Here is a 17408-nt window from a genome sequence, read left to right on the forward strand (position 1 = left end):
CTGTTTGTAAACCGGCTGCTTATCTCCAAAATGGCGACTTCCGGGTTGATGACCCGTCGTGAAAACCCTCTATGAGCAAGTTAATCAAGACATCCCTGACCAGGTTCAACCCTAACCTGTTTGTTTTAATGCTAACACACAGATTGCTGACTGCAATCACACACTCACTCAAGATGTAATCAACCTAACGTGCACTTTTCAACTGTTAGCAGTTTTACTCAGATTCACAGTTGACACATTCAACTGAACGATCAAACAACATTATTACAGTAGAACAAGAGAACGCCATATATCCTATAGGCCAGATATTGTCAGTTATCAAGATCACTGATAGAGAACTTAGAAGGCTTGTAAGAAATTTCCATCCCCATTATACTACCTGATATAGTAGGTCCAAATTTATAGGCACCACCATTTTTATTTTGTAAAAAAAATAAAAATGTTGAAAAATTATAAAGAAATGTGCAGTTTGTATCCGATTCAGATGGAACTCAGTGGGGCAACTGAGAAATAAACTTGACATAACTGTGTAAAAATGCATAAAGATTGGTCAATTACAAACCGAGAAATTAATGTTTGAAATTCCGCCAATGATGAGATTGCAAATTTTCGATTTTTGAAATTGATCCAGAAATAGTAAATCCTCCCAACATTCAAGGGAATCTCCCATGGCGTAAGCAAAGTCTACCTTTGGGTAACATTTTGTCAAAATCTGTTAAATACTTTAGATGTAATCCTGCTAACAGACAAAAACATTAAATAAACACCAGCAAAAATATTACATTTGTACTGATAGTAATAGTAGTAACAATGGCCGGACTAAAGACTTTATTATGCTGCTTATTTGAAAATAAATGTCTCCATTTTAAGATGATTGTTTTGTCACTGCCCACATATCTCCCCATTACAATAGCATGAATGTTATGCTCAAAGCTCACAAAATGCTCTGTTAGCAGTTTGTGGCAACAACAAAGGAAAAAACATAATTTATTCACCAGAACTTGGTTAACTTATGTTAACTGGTGGTTATGCTACGTTCTATTTTTCAGCTTCCTTAATTAATGCAGCAACACAAACCAAACTCAGAAAAAGAACAGACAGAAAATAAAAGATCTTTGTTTTTTTATCTCAGATGGCTGACAATGATGTGGTGAAGAACATGCTGGGCGTCATCCTTCAGGCCAACCACGGTGGAATGTCCCTGTCACACCTGCAGAGGGACTATAAGGAGCTGACTGGAGAGCAGATACCACACATGATGGGCCACAAACACCTGGATGGAATGCCGGTGGATCGCAGCCATTCAGGAGAGGTGCTCATTAACAACAGTGCAACACACAGTGCTCTTAAATTTCCCATTTTGTAATTATTTATGCTTTTTTTCATAAAAGTGTTTTAAATTATGCCTGTAGCTGTACAGTGGACATGGTAATGTTGTTAGTAGCTTGGCTAACTTTTCATTGGGTTTCTCTTCACAAGCGATTCAAATGTCACACTTTTCCACTTCTTTTCCAGATGGATTATTTTGCCTCAGGTGACAGAGATACACGTCATTTGGCTAAGGTGGTGGCACGTCAGCGAGGCTCTAAGAAGACAGGCCGGACACAATTTGTAAACACTCAGATGAGGGTCAAACCTGTTGCTCCTCTAGTCTTTGATGGTAAGGCTTTTGAATAATCAAATGGGAAAGGGAAATCAATGAAAAAGATAGCAATGCAGTTTTTGCATTTCATAGCAGCACAGGTAAGACAGCAGTAATTACATACAAATGAATATCTCTAACTTTGCCCAAAGAGTAAAGGAAGTTGTATTTATTTAATAATTTTTTTGATCAGTTACAAGCAAGCACATTATCACAAGTAAAAAAAAAAAAAAAAAAAAAAAAGAGTCAATATTTAGGTTGTTGTTTAAAAACGGTGGGACAATATGTCACAATTTAAAAATAAATAAATAAATAAATAATCACAAGTTCTATTGTCGATGGTAGAAGTGGTATCGTGAGGAGGCTCCAAAGGTGTTATATGTTGCCAAGAAATGTTGAAATGCTAATATTGTTGAAAAAGAACACATGTCCATTGTCCGTATCTTAAATCTGGGTTATGTGGACTGTTCTAGTTTGAGGTTTTAAAAAAAACCTCTTATGCAAAGTTCATGCACAGAAGAATGTCATGATGATGAAATGATTTGTATTTTAATTTTAGACTGGCATGAATTGTGTCAGTCTCTATTTTTGCATTTTATTTGCAGAGTGGCACTTTTTGCACCTTGATAGAAAAAAAAATTGGTCTCAGTTATGTTGTTGTTTACTTCATTTTCTTACATTGAAAAGTATGCCCAGAGTTTTTGCAGTGGTTCCCAACTTGTTTTGTCTTTTGTGCCCTCTTTACATACATGTGTACCTCATCTTTATATCATAAGTACCGCTGCATAATTTATTATGTTATTTCATTTGTGTATGAGCAGGCTTTCCTAAACCCATTTCTGTGTATTGAACATTGGTTCCCGAAGGCTTATGCCACAAACTCAAAATAATAGGTGTTTTTAACAGCAAAACAATGCAACTTTAATATAAAGTAAAATAAAGCTAACTAATTATCTCCTATTTTCAGAATTGTGATTAAATTGCTTCTACAGCATAAATTAAGAAAATACAGTATTTTATTCAGCAATATTATTGTTGGTTTGTGGTAAATCTGTCAAAAAAAAAAACAAAGCCTAAAAACGAATTCGAGATGTTTTCCTATTATTTAGAAATTAATTGATAAATGTTTCCAAGTACCCCCAGCAATGTGCTTCTGGTTAGGAATCACTGGTCATTCGTATCCTATCGTACCGTGAAGTCTCTCATCCCAACCCTAGTAAACACTGTTACACTGTGGCTCTGCAGAGTATAGTAAATAATAGGAGGTGGGAGTGCAAGATGCAGAATGAATGAGAAAATGGGAATAAGAGAAGTGGGATTATTAAACACAAATTGTAACAAAAAAGATGCAGAGAGACGGGGACAGGGATTTTTCAGTAAGATGCTTCACGGTACAGAGACACAGCTGCAAACGTAGAGAAGCCTGACTCACTCGTCAGCCTCTCCCCCACGCTCTCTCCCTCCCTCCCTCCCCACTCCCTTGGTTATTGATATTCAGGCTGAGACAGGACGGGGACTGTGTGTCCATGCTGGTGAGCCGATGCAGCCTCTGCTCTTTATTGTGTATGCCAGTGTGAGATATTTGTGTTTGCCTTTATTTGCATGTGAATTCATATCTGTGCCTGCTGAATTAGTGTGAGGATCACATGTGCTTTTGTGGATTTATGCACGCAAATTATTTCCTGTTTAATTAACTGAATGTGACGGTAGTTTTTAATGACTGTCTCGAGACATTGAGATTCGGAGAAGACCATTTCACTACTGTAGTGATGCAGGATGAAGCTGCTTGTTGATTTTGCCATCCTAATGATCTGCAGGGGTTGAGCAGGAATGCAGCTGCGACTAAGAAAAAGATCTTGGTGAATGTTTTAAATGAGTGTTTTATGATGGGTTTAATAATAAAAAATCACAGAGTTGAAGAACTGAGTTTTACAGATGATTGAAATTGAATGACTCAGCATTGTGTGCAGTTAAAATGTAGAAAGATCTTGTTAAAGGAATTTGCTGCAAACTGACATAATAATAGAGCTATCTCAAAAACAATCTACAGTACTGTACAGTATATCTTAACATAAAAAAACAGTAGTGCTACTTTATTTCTTACTGCAGCAAACATTTGTTGTTAACAATTATATGCTTGTTCTATTTTCTAGTTTCTAATCATATAATGACATATAGTGTGTACACCTCATTAATCAATAAATCAAAGATTATTTGCTTAAAAAAAGATAAAAACGGTTGATAATTGCAGCTGGAAATGTATTGATCTCCACTGTAAACACTCTTATTTGCATTGTCAGAAAAGTTTCACGCATTGCATTGTGGGACATGGAGTCCTGTGGATGGATGCATTGAAGTGTTGTCCCTCCATTCTTACTGTGATTTCTTGTTTCAATTTCATCTTTTTACACTTTTTTTCAAGCACATTTTACGCTTGGGGTCAATCTGACTTTTCTCATTTAATTTGGGATTGGACCTATACCATAGTAAATAGTTCTGTTCTCACCAGGTTCCGAGGAAGTATTGGCTTCTTCCTGTGCTGTCATTGTGAAAAATGATGCAAGTCTTAATTCATTTGCAGAATTTTATTGTTCCACAGGAGCTTTGGTGTCTGCAGATTTTTTACCTGTGCCCTCAATTCACAGCATACAATTGTGCTCTGTCAGGTTTTCTATGCACGTGTCTTTTATTTACATATTCTATTTCTTATTTTCATAGCCAGGCCCCAGAGTTCTTTGAGGCAGCCCAACTATCAAGGTCGCGGTCGGGGTAGAGGAGGTGTAGGCGGAGCTGCCGGTCGTGGGAGCGGACATGGAGACTTCAGACAAGCAAGAGACATGAGAAATGGTCAACCAGAGGGCAAGACTTGGGGACAGTCCAACACGACTTCCAATCAGAACACACAGAACAGGAAAGGAAACGTGCCTGCTGACAAGTGAGGGTGTAGATGCAAATTAAACATAGCATTTATGTTCAATAATTAATAAGCTTGGTTTAAAAAAAAAGAAGCTTTTTTATAACAAGAAAGAAGGGGACAAATTATTAGTCTATTACACATGCAAAGCCCCAATTCAAGGCTTTTGTTTTGAAAAGATGAACGCAGAAAAGGTTTTTTTTTTAAAAAAGTATTTTTGTCACTTAGGAAGTTACACTTATAAGTAAGAAGTAGCCATTCTTGAAATAAGGTGCATAGCGGATACATGAATGAATGAATGTTCAGCTGGTTGTTTGTTTGTTTTATTATTTATTAATTCCTTGCTTTCCTGCACTTTATTCTTTACAAGATTGCAAGATTATTTATTTCTTTTGTAATCATATTCTATATAAATTTGGGTTACAAGTTTAAATCCACTTACTATAGTTGTCCTCAAACTAACATCAGTACCCATTCAGTGTGACTATAGCTAACCAGTGAGTTGCTGGCTCTGTGCAAAACAATAGGCTAACTGGGAGCATTGGCTGGGGACAGGAGCCCAGAGCATTGCATGGAGTCAGCGTTTTATAATCCCTCTTCTATTCTCTATCAGATTAACCTTTCTAAACCCACAGAGTAAATCAGCACATCTCACTCTATCGCTTCTGATCAGGGGTGTTCAACTAAAACTGGAAAAAGGTCAGTTAGAGAAAACCTATTGACGAAAAGTTCACAAGAACCCAAATATCGTCACCATAATAACAAGTAATTTTTTGGCCATTTTGAGATTTTATTCCTAACTCATTTACTTATTTATTTTTAAAGAGAAAAAAAAATCTGTTGTATAAAATACAATGTATTATTATGTAAAAATCCCCTAGAAATGTGTTATTGATACAATTAATCCTAGATCCACATTACATTATTCATTTGTTTAATACTATAAAAGTTAACCAAAGACAGTTTTGTGGAGTGCACTGCTCTACTCTGAATTCAATCGAAAACATAAACTTTTTATGCCATAACTATAATAGTTTAAACAGTTTTTGTGAAAATGGGTTGAATTGGACAACATTTTATCCTGGTTTTAATCTCAACTTTTAGTTTTGGATATAGATAAAAAAAAGCTTCTCCTTTCACTATTAGTGAATTACTTTTTATGCCGGCCTTTGAAGCTTATACAAATCTATTCCTGCTTTTGTCCAGGCCAGAGAAGAGAATGACTCTCCCTGCCCACTTTCAGAAAGAAGTTCAGGCTCACCTCTCCAGAAACTCTCCATACAGTAAGTACAATAGGCCATTTTAAATGCTGGGACCATTCTTTCCTGCCTACCTGAAAACACATATTTATTCCTGAATTTTGAAATCTGTTCTTTATTCATTGCTATTATTATTATTATTATTATTATTATTATTATTGAGGATGCAGGAGGCATTGTTATCATTACTGTTATTATTTTGATATAAAACTGACAAACTGAATGTACTTAGTTAAATGTAATAAGGAGAACTGTCTGTTTACATCCGGTAAATAGCTTATTTTTGTGTTGCCTTGGGCAAAGCACTGGCCTGTAATAAACTGCATAACTCAAATGTAAATATCGGTACTCTGAAGGCCCAAAACAGATTGTTAAAGAGACGAGACAATCTGATGAAGAAGAAAATGTTTTTTAGTTTTCCCCAAATTTCTCACGGTACTTGATTTTATTGCCCAAGAACTTGTATTACTTTTAAAAACACTGTGACATGCGAATAAGATTGTTTTTGTCTTTTGTCTAACATTCTAGCATTCTTTAGTCAAAGCGAGGGTTTGGCATCTGGAAAAGGGGAACCCTACAATGCTGAGCAGGTCCAGGCCCACATCAAAGAGATCTTGGTTAAGTATAGTAATGGGATCTGGGTGTCCAAGCTACCTCGGATCTACAGAGACCTGTACAAAGAGGACCTGCCTGTTGAAGCAATCAAAGACCTGGAAACCTGGACTCACATATGCATTGTATGTCCACTACAAAGGTCTATTCTTCACTAATTTTGACTTTTTAAAGTCATTCTTCTCAGTTAAATGTTGACATGACATGCTCAAATTAAAATGTCTTTTAAACCTGTTTCGATGTATCTCCTGTTACTGTAGGTAGAAAAGACCTATGGCAGCAATGCATCAGAGCTACTTCTCTACCCCACCAGAGCATCCTCCAACACATCCTCTCCTTTAACCTCCCATAACACCACAGCCTCGAACACAAGGAAACCGTTGCAATCCTCTGGCAAAAAGAAACCCTCCGGCAGTTCTTTGAGTCACTCTGGATCCCAATCCCCTCAATCTTCATCTTCCTCTTCTTCGTCTCCCATTCCCCCCTCCTCCCCTGCAACCCTGAGTTCTGACTTGAAGAAGAAACTAGAGGAGCTGCTAGTGAAATACCCCAATGGGCTTTGGGCACATGCACTGCCCAAGCTCTTCCAAGACACTTACAATGTGAGTAAAGATTCAATAGATATTGTTTTTTAACTTAAACGTATATATGTACCAGTCGTTTTAGTGTTGTCTTAATGCTTTTGAAGTCTTAATTTAACACTGTAGGTGTTAAAAGATCAAAGATGGTGCAGGTGTTAGAAAATCTTAACTTACACTGTTCAGTGTTTGTTTTTGACAGAGATGCTTTAAAACTACACTAAAAAACAAACAGGAAGTGGAGTTAAAAACTTTTAAAATAACTGTCAGTTTGCAGTCGGGTGATGGTCAAAAAACTGAAGAAATGGTCAGTTTAACATTGGGCGTGTTGCAACCTTTTAACAAGCACATTCAGAGACCACAAACCTCTGCCAAGCACCAAATATCCTTTTGTCATCTATTCATTTTCTGACCCGCTTGCTCCTTTTTCAGGTTCGTGGGGTGCCAAAAATCCAATTGTCAGTTATCTGGATCAGTGATCCTAAACATGGTACTAATCATCATTCACACTTTAAACGCTTGGAATAAATTTCTTTCCTCATTAATAACATACAGTAGGTCCAAATTTATGGGCACCACCATTTGTTGAAAAAATTGCGATGAAATGCGGAAATCAGATCCAATCTGGATGTTACTTAGTGCGATAAATGAGGAACCAACTTGACATAAATTAGTCAATTTTCATAAAAATCGATCAATTACAAACTGAGCTATGCATTTTCCTAATTTTGCCAATGATGAGAGATAATAATGATTTTATTTATATGGAGCTTTTTTCAAGGAGACTCAAAGCGCATTACAGAAACCATTGTTCATTCAAACCAATTATATCGGTGGTGGTAAGCTACATTGTAGCCACGTCTGCGCTGGGGCACATTGATCGTGGCTGCCATTTTGCACCTACAGCCCCTCTGACCACACCATCATTCATGCACAGTTCATACCCAATAGAGTGGGATTCGAACTCCCAACCCTTAGGTTATTGGACGACCCACTTTACCACTGAGCTCCGATCACCCCGAAAGGTTGTGTTTTTTTTTCAATTTTTGAAACTGATCTAGAATCAGTATATTAGTCTGGATCCCCTCCAAAATTTTATGGATTCTTCCTTTGTGTGAGGTGGAAATTTCTTTGGTTATCATTTTGACATAATCCTGCTACCAGACAAGCAAATAAATAAATAAATAATCTGGTAAAAATATGACCTCTTTGGCAGACATTATATACGCTGACACTGTCAAATTTTGTATATGTTGTATATTGGCTGTTTGTGTATGTGCTCACATTTATTCTCAATGGTCTTTGCAATTAAATTAAATTCAATGATTTTTTTTTTTTTTTTAGACGAAACTGCCCGGACATGTCCTGGAGAAGCTTGACCTCCTCTCTGAACTTTGCATCATTGACTACCCAATGCCTGACAACCCAAAGAGGGCAATCCTGTACAAAAGAAGCTGTGCAGAAGGTGTGGAAAAAGATGAAAACTGTAACAGGAGGAATTCCTCAACCTCTGAGGAGGAGCGAACACAGAAGAAGGAAGTGAAGAGGAGACCTAGTGTCCAGGAGGTGTCTTCCCTGCATATCCCAAAAGAGGAATCCAGCAATGTGCTGGTATTGGAGGCCACAAACACCAACCAGGTTATGATCAGGTAAAGAGACGGCACCGTCAACCTACAAATATGGACCTCCTAATGCCTGCTTTCCCAATATGCTTCAGGTACATTGGTGAGGGTTATTCCCAGGCCCTGGAGTCCATGGACGATGAAATGAGGGAGTTTTATGGTTTAGAAGAAAGTCGGCAAGTTTCATCATCAGCTTTATGCATAGGTAAAGTTGTAGCTGTAAGGGTGGAGGATGAAGATGCAATTTTGAGAGCACAAGTCAGTGAGGTCATGTCTGATGAGCTCAAAGTAAGTGGACGGAATTGAGCCAATATGGAATATAAAAACAGGTGCAGTAATGACTTCTGTGTGTGTGTGGGTGTAGGTAAAATATGTGGATCATGGCTTTTCTGCAGTGATCAGTAAATCCAAAGTGTTCGAACTGCAGGAGAAGTTTTTAAAATTGCCTTTCCAGGCCACAAAGTGTAAACTTGCTGGTGAGTCTAAACTAAATCACTAAATAAAAATAAATAAATAAATGAAAAACTGTCATTTCTACATTGGTTTGTTTAGGCTTGGAGCCGTTCTCCCAGGTGCCTGCTGTGATCAGCAAGTTTGAGACGATGACTAGTGGAAGAATCCTATTGGCTGAGATCCTCGAGCGAGGGCCGACGCCCCTCGTGGTTCTATACGACATGTCGCAGGATGACGATGTGAACATTAATGCAGTGTGCATGAGGGAACTGCAGGACAAGACATTAGCTTGTCCACTACAGGTACAGGAAAGCCTTTGTGTGTGTGTATATTTTTTTATTGCATGTGAACCAGCAGGGCTCTAAACAGGTGTCTCTCCTCAGGTGAACAGTGTTTATATGAATGTGATCGTCACCAGTGTCTGCTCTGATGGGACCATCTGCTGTCAGCTTCCTTCCAAAGGATTTGCCCGAATGAACGAGATACTGGAGAAAATAGAAAAATACTTCCACTCACAGGTAAACATTGTGCTACTTTAAATGAAACACATTTTAAATCTAGGTGCCTGTGCAGGTTTTTTTTCATACAATAAGAGGTTACGCGTGCAATCTTAGGTGAACAACAAACATAAAATTGTATTTATTTATATATTTCAAAATATTTTTTATTCGAAATCTCTATAGAATAAAATTAAATTTCAATGTAAAACTGTCCTAAAAATGTTTAAATACAATGATTTGTAGCAGCTGGACTGTTTGTTTGACTGCTGCCTTAATATAAAAGATTAGTTAACACTGAGGTAGCAGTAAACGCTTTAGCTCCTTGTTTCCCTGTATTTATTTTAAAAATTGTATATGTAAGAATTCCTAAATCACAGGTACAATGTAAATTTAAGGGTTTAGGTATAAAGAATTCTGAACTATGTTTAAGGTGAATGTTTTACACTTCTGACAAGATCTGTTAATGTCAAATTGAAAATATATTGCGAAATCATCTTTACCCACTTGTAAAAGCCACTGGTTAATGTATAAGTTTTTTTTTTTTTTATAAATGTCCTGCTGCCATGTTGCTTCTATCGGGCAGCTTTGTAGACAGATTAAGATTAGGTCTGTAATCTGGATTTAAGACATCAACACAACACGGTAATCTGTTGATGGCAAGGTGCATCTCTGCTCTGTAGCTTCAGCAAATGAACAAGTGGCTTCAATGCTTGTGTAAACATACCAGGCAAGAGGCCTTTTGCAGCAGTCATATAGTCATAGAATTTATATTTGATGAAACTTTAAACACTAGTTGTTCATGTTAATGAGGTTTAAAATTGAGAGTTGTTACGTCCTAATCGTAAATGTTAAAGAAAATTTTCTTTTCCTCTTCTGCAGACGTGTTCTGTTAGATATCAAACAATACTGTATCACATGTAAACAAATATTTTGCTATTCTAGGGATGTTAAAGACCTTGGTCTCTATCTATAGATAAATATCACCATAATCGTGTTGACAGGCAATTTTAAGGGGGCTTTAGACAAAGACAAATAGATAGGTGGTCGAGCCTCCCCTTGTCATGCCTAGACTTCTATACCTGTTTCAGACTGTGCCAGTCTTTATCCTTGAAGACCTTTTTTAAGGAATTGAATAGACACATGTCTGTGTTCATCTGGAGTAAAAACATCCCTCGAATCAGAAGAGAAATCTTGGAGGAGAGACACAAGGAGGATGGAGGTCTATCTTTACCAAACTTCCTTTATTACGGCTGGGCAACAAATATGTTACTGTTGTTGGGGTATTGTGGGCCGAGTTTCCATCTTGGGTCTTCTTTGAACAACATTCTAGTAATCCGGTCTCACTTGGGTCTCTTAGGTGTGGTCCACTACCTCTAAGTAAACACCTGTGGACAAGCAATGTGGTTGTCCGGGGGGGGCTTTAAAAATATGGTCTCAGTTTAGAACTCACATTCAATTCAGACGGTCTCTGATTGCAGCACCTATTCAGCATAATGTCAATTTTGCCCCATCTTTGATTGACTCATCCTTTCAGCAATGACACAAGAAAAGACTAAGATGCATTGAGGATCTCTTTAAAAATTGCAGCAGATATATCAGTGACGTCTCATCAGGCTTGCTACTCTTTAACTGGACAAAGTCAGCTCCACCAGCATTTAAGCTTTGGGTGGAGGAAGTCCCATTTGAAGCTTGAACACCTGAGATGTAGCATAAATGGATAAATTCTGAACTCTAAGATCTGGCAGCTATTCCTTCTTTATTTTGAGTATGATTTCAGTGTATAATTGTGTGCAACATTGATGTAATGTATGATGTCATTTTATTTTGTAGTGCCTGCTGTTTCTGTTTTGTCTTTTTTAGTTTTTTTGAAACACTGTTTGAGTTGATGTATGTTTATAAATGCTTAAAATCAATACAAATATTTGAATAATCATAATAAATATCACCATAATTACTGTTTATCACTGCCATGGATGTTGTTTAAGATTTTTTTTTTTACACAGTAACGCTACATTTAGTATCACAGTAAAACAATCAATGTACAGGGACACTTATTGAAACTCCTCTCCTTTCAGGTCACATCAGAGTTCCTGGTTTCCAGACCATTTTGTGGCAAAGTCTGTCTCGCTCGCTTCAAAGGAAAATGGTCTCGAGTGGAGGTAATGAATTAATGTTAACAATAGATAATCACTAGATCTTCAAGTTGTAGACTTGTAGACAGTTGTTTGATTATTGTCTAATAAATCAACTCAACTTTATTTATACAGCGCCAATTACAAGAATAGTCATCTCATAGTGCTCATCAAATAACTAAATTATTTTAAAAAACAACAATAACATAAGTTAAAGTGGGATGAAAAATCTCCTTTTTTAATGATATATAAATAAATAGATTAATGGGATATTAGATTTTAGCACAAAACTTTTCTTTAATTGGTTTAAAGAAAACATCTTACATATTGGCGAAACAAATAATTGAATTGATTTCAAAATGAAAGAAAAAAAAATTATTTGCTCTCCTTTTTTTGGCTGTTGTAGATCGGCTGGAAAGTATAGTCTGATTGTGAGCCACAGTCAGACGTTTATATGTATAATAATGATTAAAAAGTCGGATTTAAGGTGTTTTGGTTTATTACCATAATTGTTTTTTAGTCTTCAAGCTGCTCATCATAATTTGTGTGTGTGTGTGCCCTTAGATTACCAATCTGCATGGCAGCAGAGTGCTGGACATCCGTTTCATCGATGTGGGTGTTCAGGCGTCCGTGGAAGTGTTCGAGCTCAGAGAGATCCCTACGACATTCCTGTGTGATTTAATGGCAATCCCACCACAGGTCAGCATCTTTGACCACACCTTTATCTAATCATAAATTATACATAGAAAAGTGGAAAAAGTGTCACTTAATCTTAACAAAGTTCTGCTAATAGATGCTGAGCACTGTGTGTGTGGGATATAAAGTGCTAACACTTTGTCACAGGGTGTAAAATGCTGTTTGGCAGACCTGTGTGTGAGTGTTGGATGCTGGACTGCAGATGCTGTGCAGTGGCTAAGAGAGAAAGTAGTTAACACCACAGACTGCAGCATGAAGGTAAATTATCGTACTCTCTTATTAGCCATTTTCGCACCAGAAATAATGTTTTCAAATGTGAATTTAAATTAATACATTGTTGTCGACGAAAAAAGAACAATTATTTATTATATACTTTCATCCTCACCGATCAAGTGGTTTTTTGCATCTGTTGCACCATTTTTCCCCCTTTTCTAATACAACTCTACAATTCTTAAGGTGACCCATGTTGATGAAACCAAAGGCTGCATCTACATCCACTTGTTTACCAGCAAGACCTTACATGATCCAAGCCGCAGCCTCAACCATCAGATGGCTCAGACGGACCTGTTCAAACAGCAGCCGGACGTGGTTCTAACGAGCCAAAGGTTTCTTTTACTTCTGGTTTTGGTGTTTGCTGAGTGTTGTAGCTAGAAAAACAGTCATTGAATCATTTTCCTAACATTTTTTACAGCCTTGCCAAGATTTCTACAGCCAGTTTTTCCTCCATCACCTCCAGCACCAGTGACTCCATTGAGGGCAGTCCCTTTTCCTCTTCTGGTCCAGTCAAGGCTGACCTCAAGAAGACACTTTTAGGATCAGAAACACCATCGCCATTTCTACCGTCTCCTCAGCCGCCACCACTGCTGGAGCTTCCACCAGCAGGTGATGAGCACAAACTATGCAACATATCATGCTGATTTTGTTTGTTTATTTAACCCTTTTATTATCCTTGGGGTCAATTTGACCCCATTGAATGTTTATCATTCATATATTATTTCTTTTCCTATTTTGGTGGGTACAATGGATTAAGCATAAAATTGTCATGATATTTTTCGATGTGCTGAACACATATTGCAAGCATTAATGTTCTTCTGGGGTCAATTTGACCCAAAGCTGTTTTGGCTGTGAAAAAAATGTCTGTGTGTGACCCACGTGTGACCTTACATCTCCACACCTGTAGATGCATAGTTGGAGGGGGAACAATATTCTCATGAGAACATCAATCGATATGGTTCATCCTGTGAGAGTCATGAATGTCATCCCAAATTAGAAAATATTTAGATTAAAGATTTCTAAGATACACTAACTCTAAAACTGAAAGTTTGACCTGATGGTGGCACTGCAGGAAAGGTCATATGGTCAGATTGACCCCAAGGGTAAAATGTGTTAGTAATATTTGAGGATAATAGGAGGTTTAACGCATGTGTTTCTGCACTCAGGCAGCAACATGGACGTGTTTGTATCAGTGGCGTGTCATCCAGGCCACTTTGTGCTGCAGCCATGGAGGGATACGTATAAATTGGTGGTGATGATGGAAGAGATGATCCTCTACTACAATAAAACAGAGGAGAAGCCACTGAACATAGCGAAGAATCAGATTCACGCAGCGAAAGTGGAAAACAAGTGAGAAAATAAACAGTATACATTTTCAGTCTACACGTGAAATTAATATGGAAAGGATGAGCTGTTTCCTCCGTCTACCCTCAGCTGGCATCGTGTGTTAGTGAAGGGAGTGCTGACCAACGGTATGGTGTCGGTGTACGAGCTGGACTATGGTAAACATGAGCTGGTGAGCTGCACTCAGATCAGACCTCTGATCAAGGAGTTCCGACAGTTGCCTTTCCAGGGACTCACTGCTCAGCTGGCTGGTGAGTCCACTGCAGGTCTGAGAGCTATCGCATTAAGACACATGGGCAGTATTCAAAATTGCATACTAACATACGACTCATACTAAGTTCTACACTCTTGTTTGAACACTGTGCATTCACACATATCAGTAGCTCTGCAATTGGTTGAAAAGTGTGGAGAAAATGTAAGAAGCCATATGATTGGCTGAAAGCAAACACACCTGATTGGCTGATGAATTTGTCAATCACTTTTATCAGCCAATGGTGACGTTCGTTGACCCTCGACATCAGGGCAGTCTCAAAATTATTATTATTATTATTATTATTATTATTATTATTATTATTATTATTATTATTATACATTAATTTTATGTATCACTTTTCTGGGTACTCAAAGTCGCGTTACAAATTGTAAATGCACATTTAGCAATTTGCATTATTTGTGGATTTATATTACATGTGTGCCTCAAAATAATATTTGTGAAGTAGAGCGTGTGCATTTCAGAATTTATATTACAAGTTTGCATAAAATATATATTTGCAAAACAGATTGTGTGCATTTGTGAATCTGAAATACAACTATGAAACAAAGGATGTGCATCTATGAAAAAACCTGCAAGAGTTCACTCATTATGATACTGTTCTGATTCCATAGTTTTGGGACAGACTACCCAGTCAGCCATTAAAAGTGTAACGTCTCTGTACAAACGGGTAATAAAAGTGATGGACAAAAACGCCCATGAGGCACTACTGTACAGTTATAGAAGTCTAGATAGTTTTATTAAAAATATGTTCTTAAAATTGAATTTTAAATGTGTGTATAATCTTGTGCTAGACATTCTAAGTAAAATGATAGAGAAATGTAACCCCGCAGTGTTTGTTTTATTTATTGTTTTTTGGGATCCCCATTAGTTTCCACCAAAGTGGTGTCACTACTAGAGGTGCTGTTAAAGGGTTAAAGGGTCCACAGATCTGGAACAATCTACCTGCTCAAGTGAAAACCCTCACAGATCCAAACCTGTTTAACTGCAAAGTGAACTGCTGGTTAAAGTTAAACCAAACCTGCAAACACTATAATTTCATTTTAAAAAGTGCATAAATTACTTGTATTTTAGCATGTTGTATGTATAACTATGTATCACTGTTTGCTAGATGGCCCATGGACATGGCATCGGTTGCTATTTTAAATATAACAATGCTCTCTTCTCTTTCCCTCCTAAATAAGCTAATTAATACATAAATAAACATCATATCTTCATAATATTATTAGATATTCTTATTTGTTCTTGGTCTATGATTAAATGAAAGTTTCTAACTGAACGTCTGTCTCCACCCTCAGGAATGAAGCCCAAGCAGTGGTCGGAGGAAGCCTCCATCGTCTTCAGGAACCACGTGGAGAAGAAAGCGCTGGTGGCTCAGCTGGAGGCCGTGGAGGAAGGCGCTAACTCGTGGGATAGGAAACTCACCGTGTTCCTGGTGGACACCTCACAGGAAGAGAAGGACGTGTGGGTGCATGACATCATGGCCGAGTTTGTCGACGAACTGTCCAATGAGCCGTAGGCAGCAGAGGGTCACTGAGAGGTGAACGACTGTCTCGTTTTTCCGACAAAGACACAGTGAGTTGTGAGCGCTGGAAGAGAAGAAACTCATCTATATTCGGATACAACCTAGAACAAATTCTTAACTACTGGGTCGCGGACATTTGTGTGGGTATAAAAGGTTAAACAAATATCCTGTGGTTTGATTTTGATAGGAATTCATTTATGCAAGAGTGACTATCATAACTCAACTTTTCTTGTCTTGTTTTAATTGCACTTTTTGGTGAAGTGTTGTCAGCAAAACCTACTTATTTTAACTTTACAACTTCATTAAATAGTTGATCATGTGTTATAAACAACATATGGAAATTAATTTTCCTTGATTTGCATTCCTAAGACTAAAGAAGTTAGGATCTACTTAAGGGCTAAAGAAAGAGCTGATGGAAGAAATGAGATGTTGGGGAGGTTGATGGGACGCGAAAATGCACTACTGCATTAAAAGACAATATGATCTCAGTCATGGTGATGGGATTACATAGACACTAATAAGCACACTGCTTAAAGAACATTCAACTCGAAACGCCAGTGGCTGTGGAAACGACATCAAATGCTGAGTATAAATATTAACTGATCTTTGCTGGAAGAAACCTCACCATAGCAATGTGATCGCAAGCTCTGCAGATTCCTACTTTTTAATCAGAAAATACTGATTACAAAACCTGCATTTGGGAGGGGCCGAGAGGCTTTAATTTCTTTTTATTTTTAATTTTTTGCTAGAGTGACAATTTATTTTAATATCATTAAAACTTCATATAATGATATTGATTGTAAACAAAAATTCAATTATCAAAATTTCTGAGGAATACCCTATATGAGTTTTTTTTTTTTTAATTGAATAATTTTAATTCAAATATCAACTTTTTTTTCTTTTTTAACAAAAATTTAAAATCCAATTGATTCCTAATTCAGTTCAACTTGCTTTCTTTCTGAAGTCCATATTTGACGTGTTGGTGTTCAGCTAATTTGACCCATTTTAGTTTTATTTACGACGTTATTAGGACCCACCCTTTTCCTGTAGGCAGGCTTTACTGCAGCTTTCTGACTTTTTATTGAAGATGGAAAAATGTAATGCAGTTTGTTTAATTTAATTGGTAAACTGGTGTGTTCACTGTATCATATCAATACCCTTATAGCAATGGCCAAAGTGAAATTCCAAAAAAAGTAATACATCTTTTATACATTTAACAAAGCTAAATTTAGATTATTTTTAATTGAAATACATTTTCTAAATATTTAAATTAGCATTTTTCAAATAAAGTTACAAAAAGGCTTTTTTCAAATAGTTCTTAAACAAAAAAACACTTTTTTAAACACCAATGGTGGTCAAATTCTCCTTCTATTGACTTCATTTAGAAATAATCTAAAAACATGTCTTTTACAAAGCTTTGTTGACATTTGTCATGACTTTATTTATATTTCAGTTATATTCTCCTCAGAATGAAAGCTGTCACCCCAACCTGTGTAAAATAAAAGACCACTCCTTGGAACTGAGTCTGCCAAGCAGGTTTCTTCTTTCTTTATTAAAATATCAAAACATTTCAAAGTATTTACATGT

At 37.0% G+C, this 17408-nt stretch overlaps 1 protein-coding gene across 3 annotated transcripts in view; it reads left to right on the forward strand.

Annotated features, from left to right (window-relative positions):
• The window catches only part of tdrd7b (tudor domain containing 7 b), a 29234-nt gene that overhangs the window by 2754 nt on the left and 9072 nt on the right, over nucleotides 1-17408 (forward strand). For 2 of the 3 annotated variants that reach the window (XR_003676086.1, XR_003676087.1), the window contains exons 2-20: nucleotides 1133-1312; nucleotides 1516-1660; nucleotides 4361-4577; nucleotides 5763-5839; nucleotides 6344-6552; nucleotides 6688-7029; nucleotides 8350-8654; nucleotides 8723-8915; nucleotides 8992-9103; nucleotides 9180-9382; nucleotides 9464-9598; nucleotides 11656-11739; nucleotides 12277-12411; nucleotides 12556-12666; nucleotides 12865-13013; nucleotides 13100-13290; nucleotides 13848-14031; nucleotides 14116-14276; nucleotides 15595-15871. Coding sequence is in view for 1 of the 3 variants with exons in the window: in XM_028474410.1 (XP_028330211.1) it covers nucleotides 1133-1312; nucleotides 1516-1660; nucleotides 4361-4577; nucleotides 5763-5839; nucleotides 6344-6552; nucleotides 6688-7029; nucleotides 8350-8654; nucleotides 8723-8915; nucleotides 8992-9103; nucleotides 9180-9382; nucleotides 9464-9598; nucleotides 11656-11739; nucleotides 12277-12411; nucleotides 12556-12666; nucleotides 12865-13013; nucleotides 13100-13290; nucleotides 13848-14031; nucleotides 14116-14276; nucleotides 15595-15815 (3354 nt within the window). In the remaining 2 variants the exon portion in view is untranslated. Of the gene's footprint in view, nucleotides 1-1132; nucleotides 1313-1515; nucleotides 1661-4360; nucleotides 4578-5762; nucleotides 5840-6343; nucleotides 6553-6687; nucleotides 7030-8349; nucleotides 8655-8722; nucleotides 8916-8991; nucleotides 9104-9179; nucleotides 9383-9463; nucleotides 9599-11655; nucleotides 11740-12276; nucleotides 12412-12555; nucleotides 12667-12864; nucleotides 13014-13099; nucleotides 13291-13847; nucleotides 14032-14115; nucleotides 14277-15594; nucleotides 17321-17408 lie in introns of those variants that run through there. The other variant, XM_028474410.1, reaches the window with a different exon arrangement.

Source organism: Gouania willdenowi, chromosome 18, assembly GCF_900634775.1.
Source record: "Gouania willdenowi chromosome 18, fGouWil2.1, whole genome shotgun sequence".
In the NCBI taxonomy this organism is placed as follows: domain Eukaryota; kingdom Metazoa; phylum Chordata; class Actinopteri; order Blenniiformes; family Gobiesocidae; genus Gouania; species Gouania willdenowi.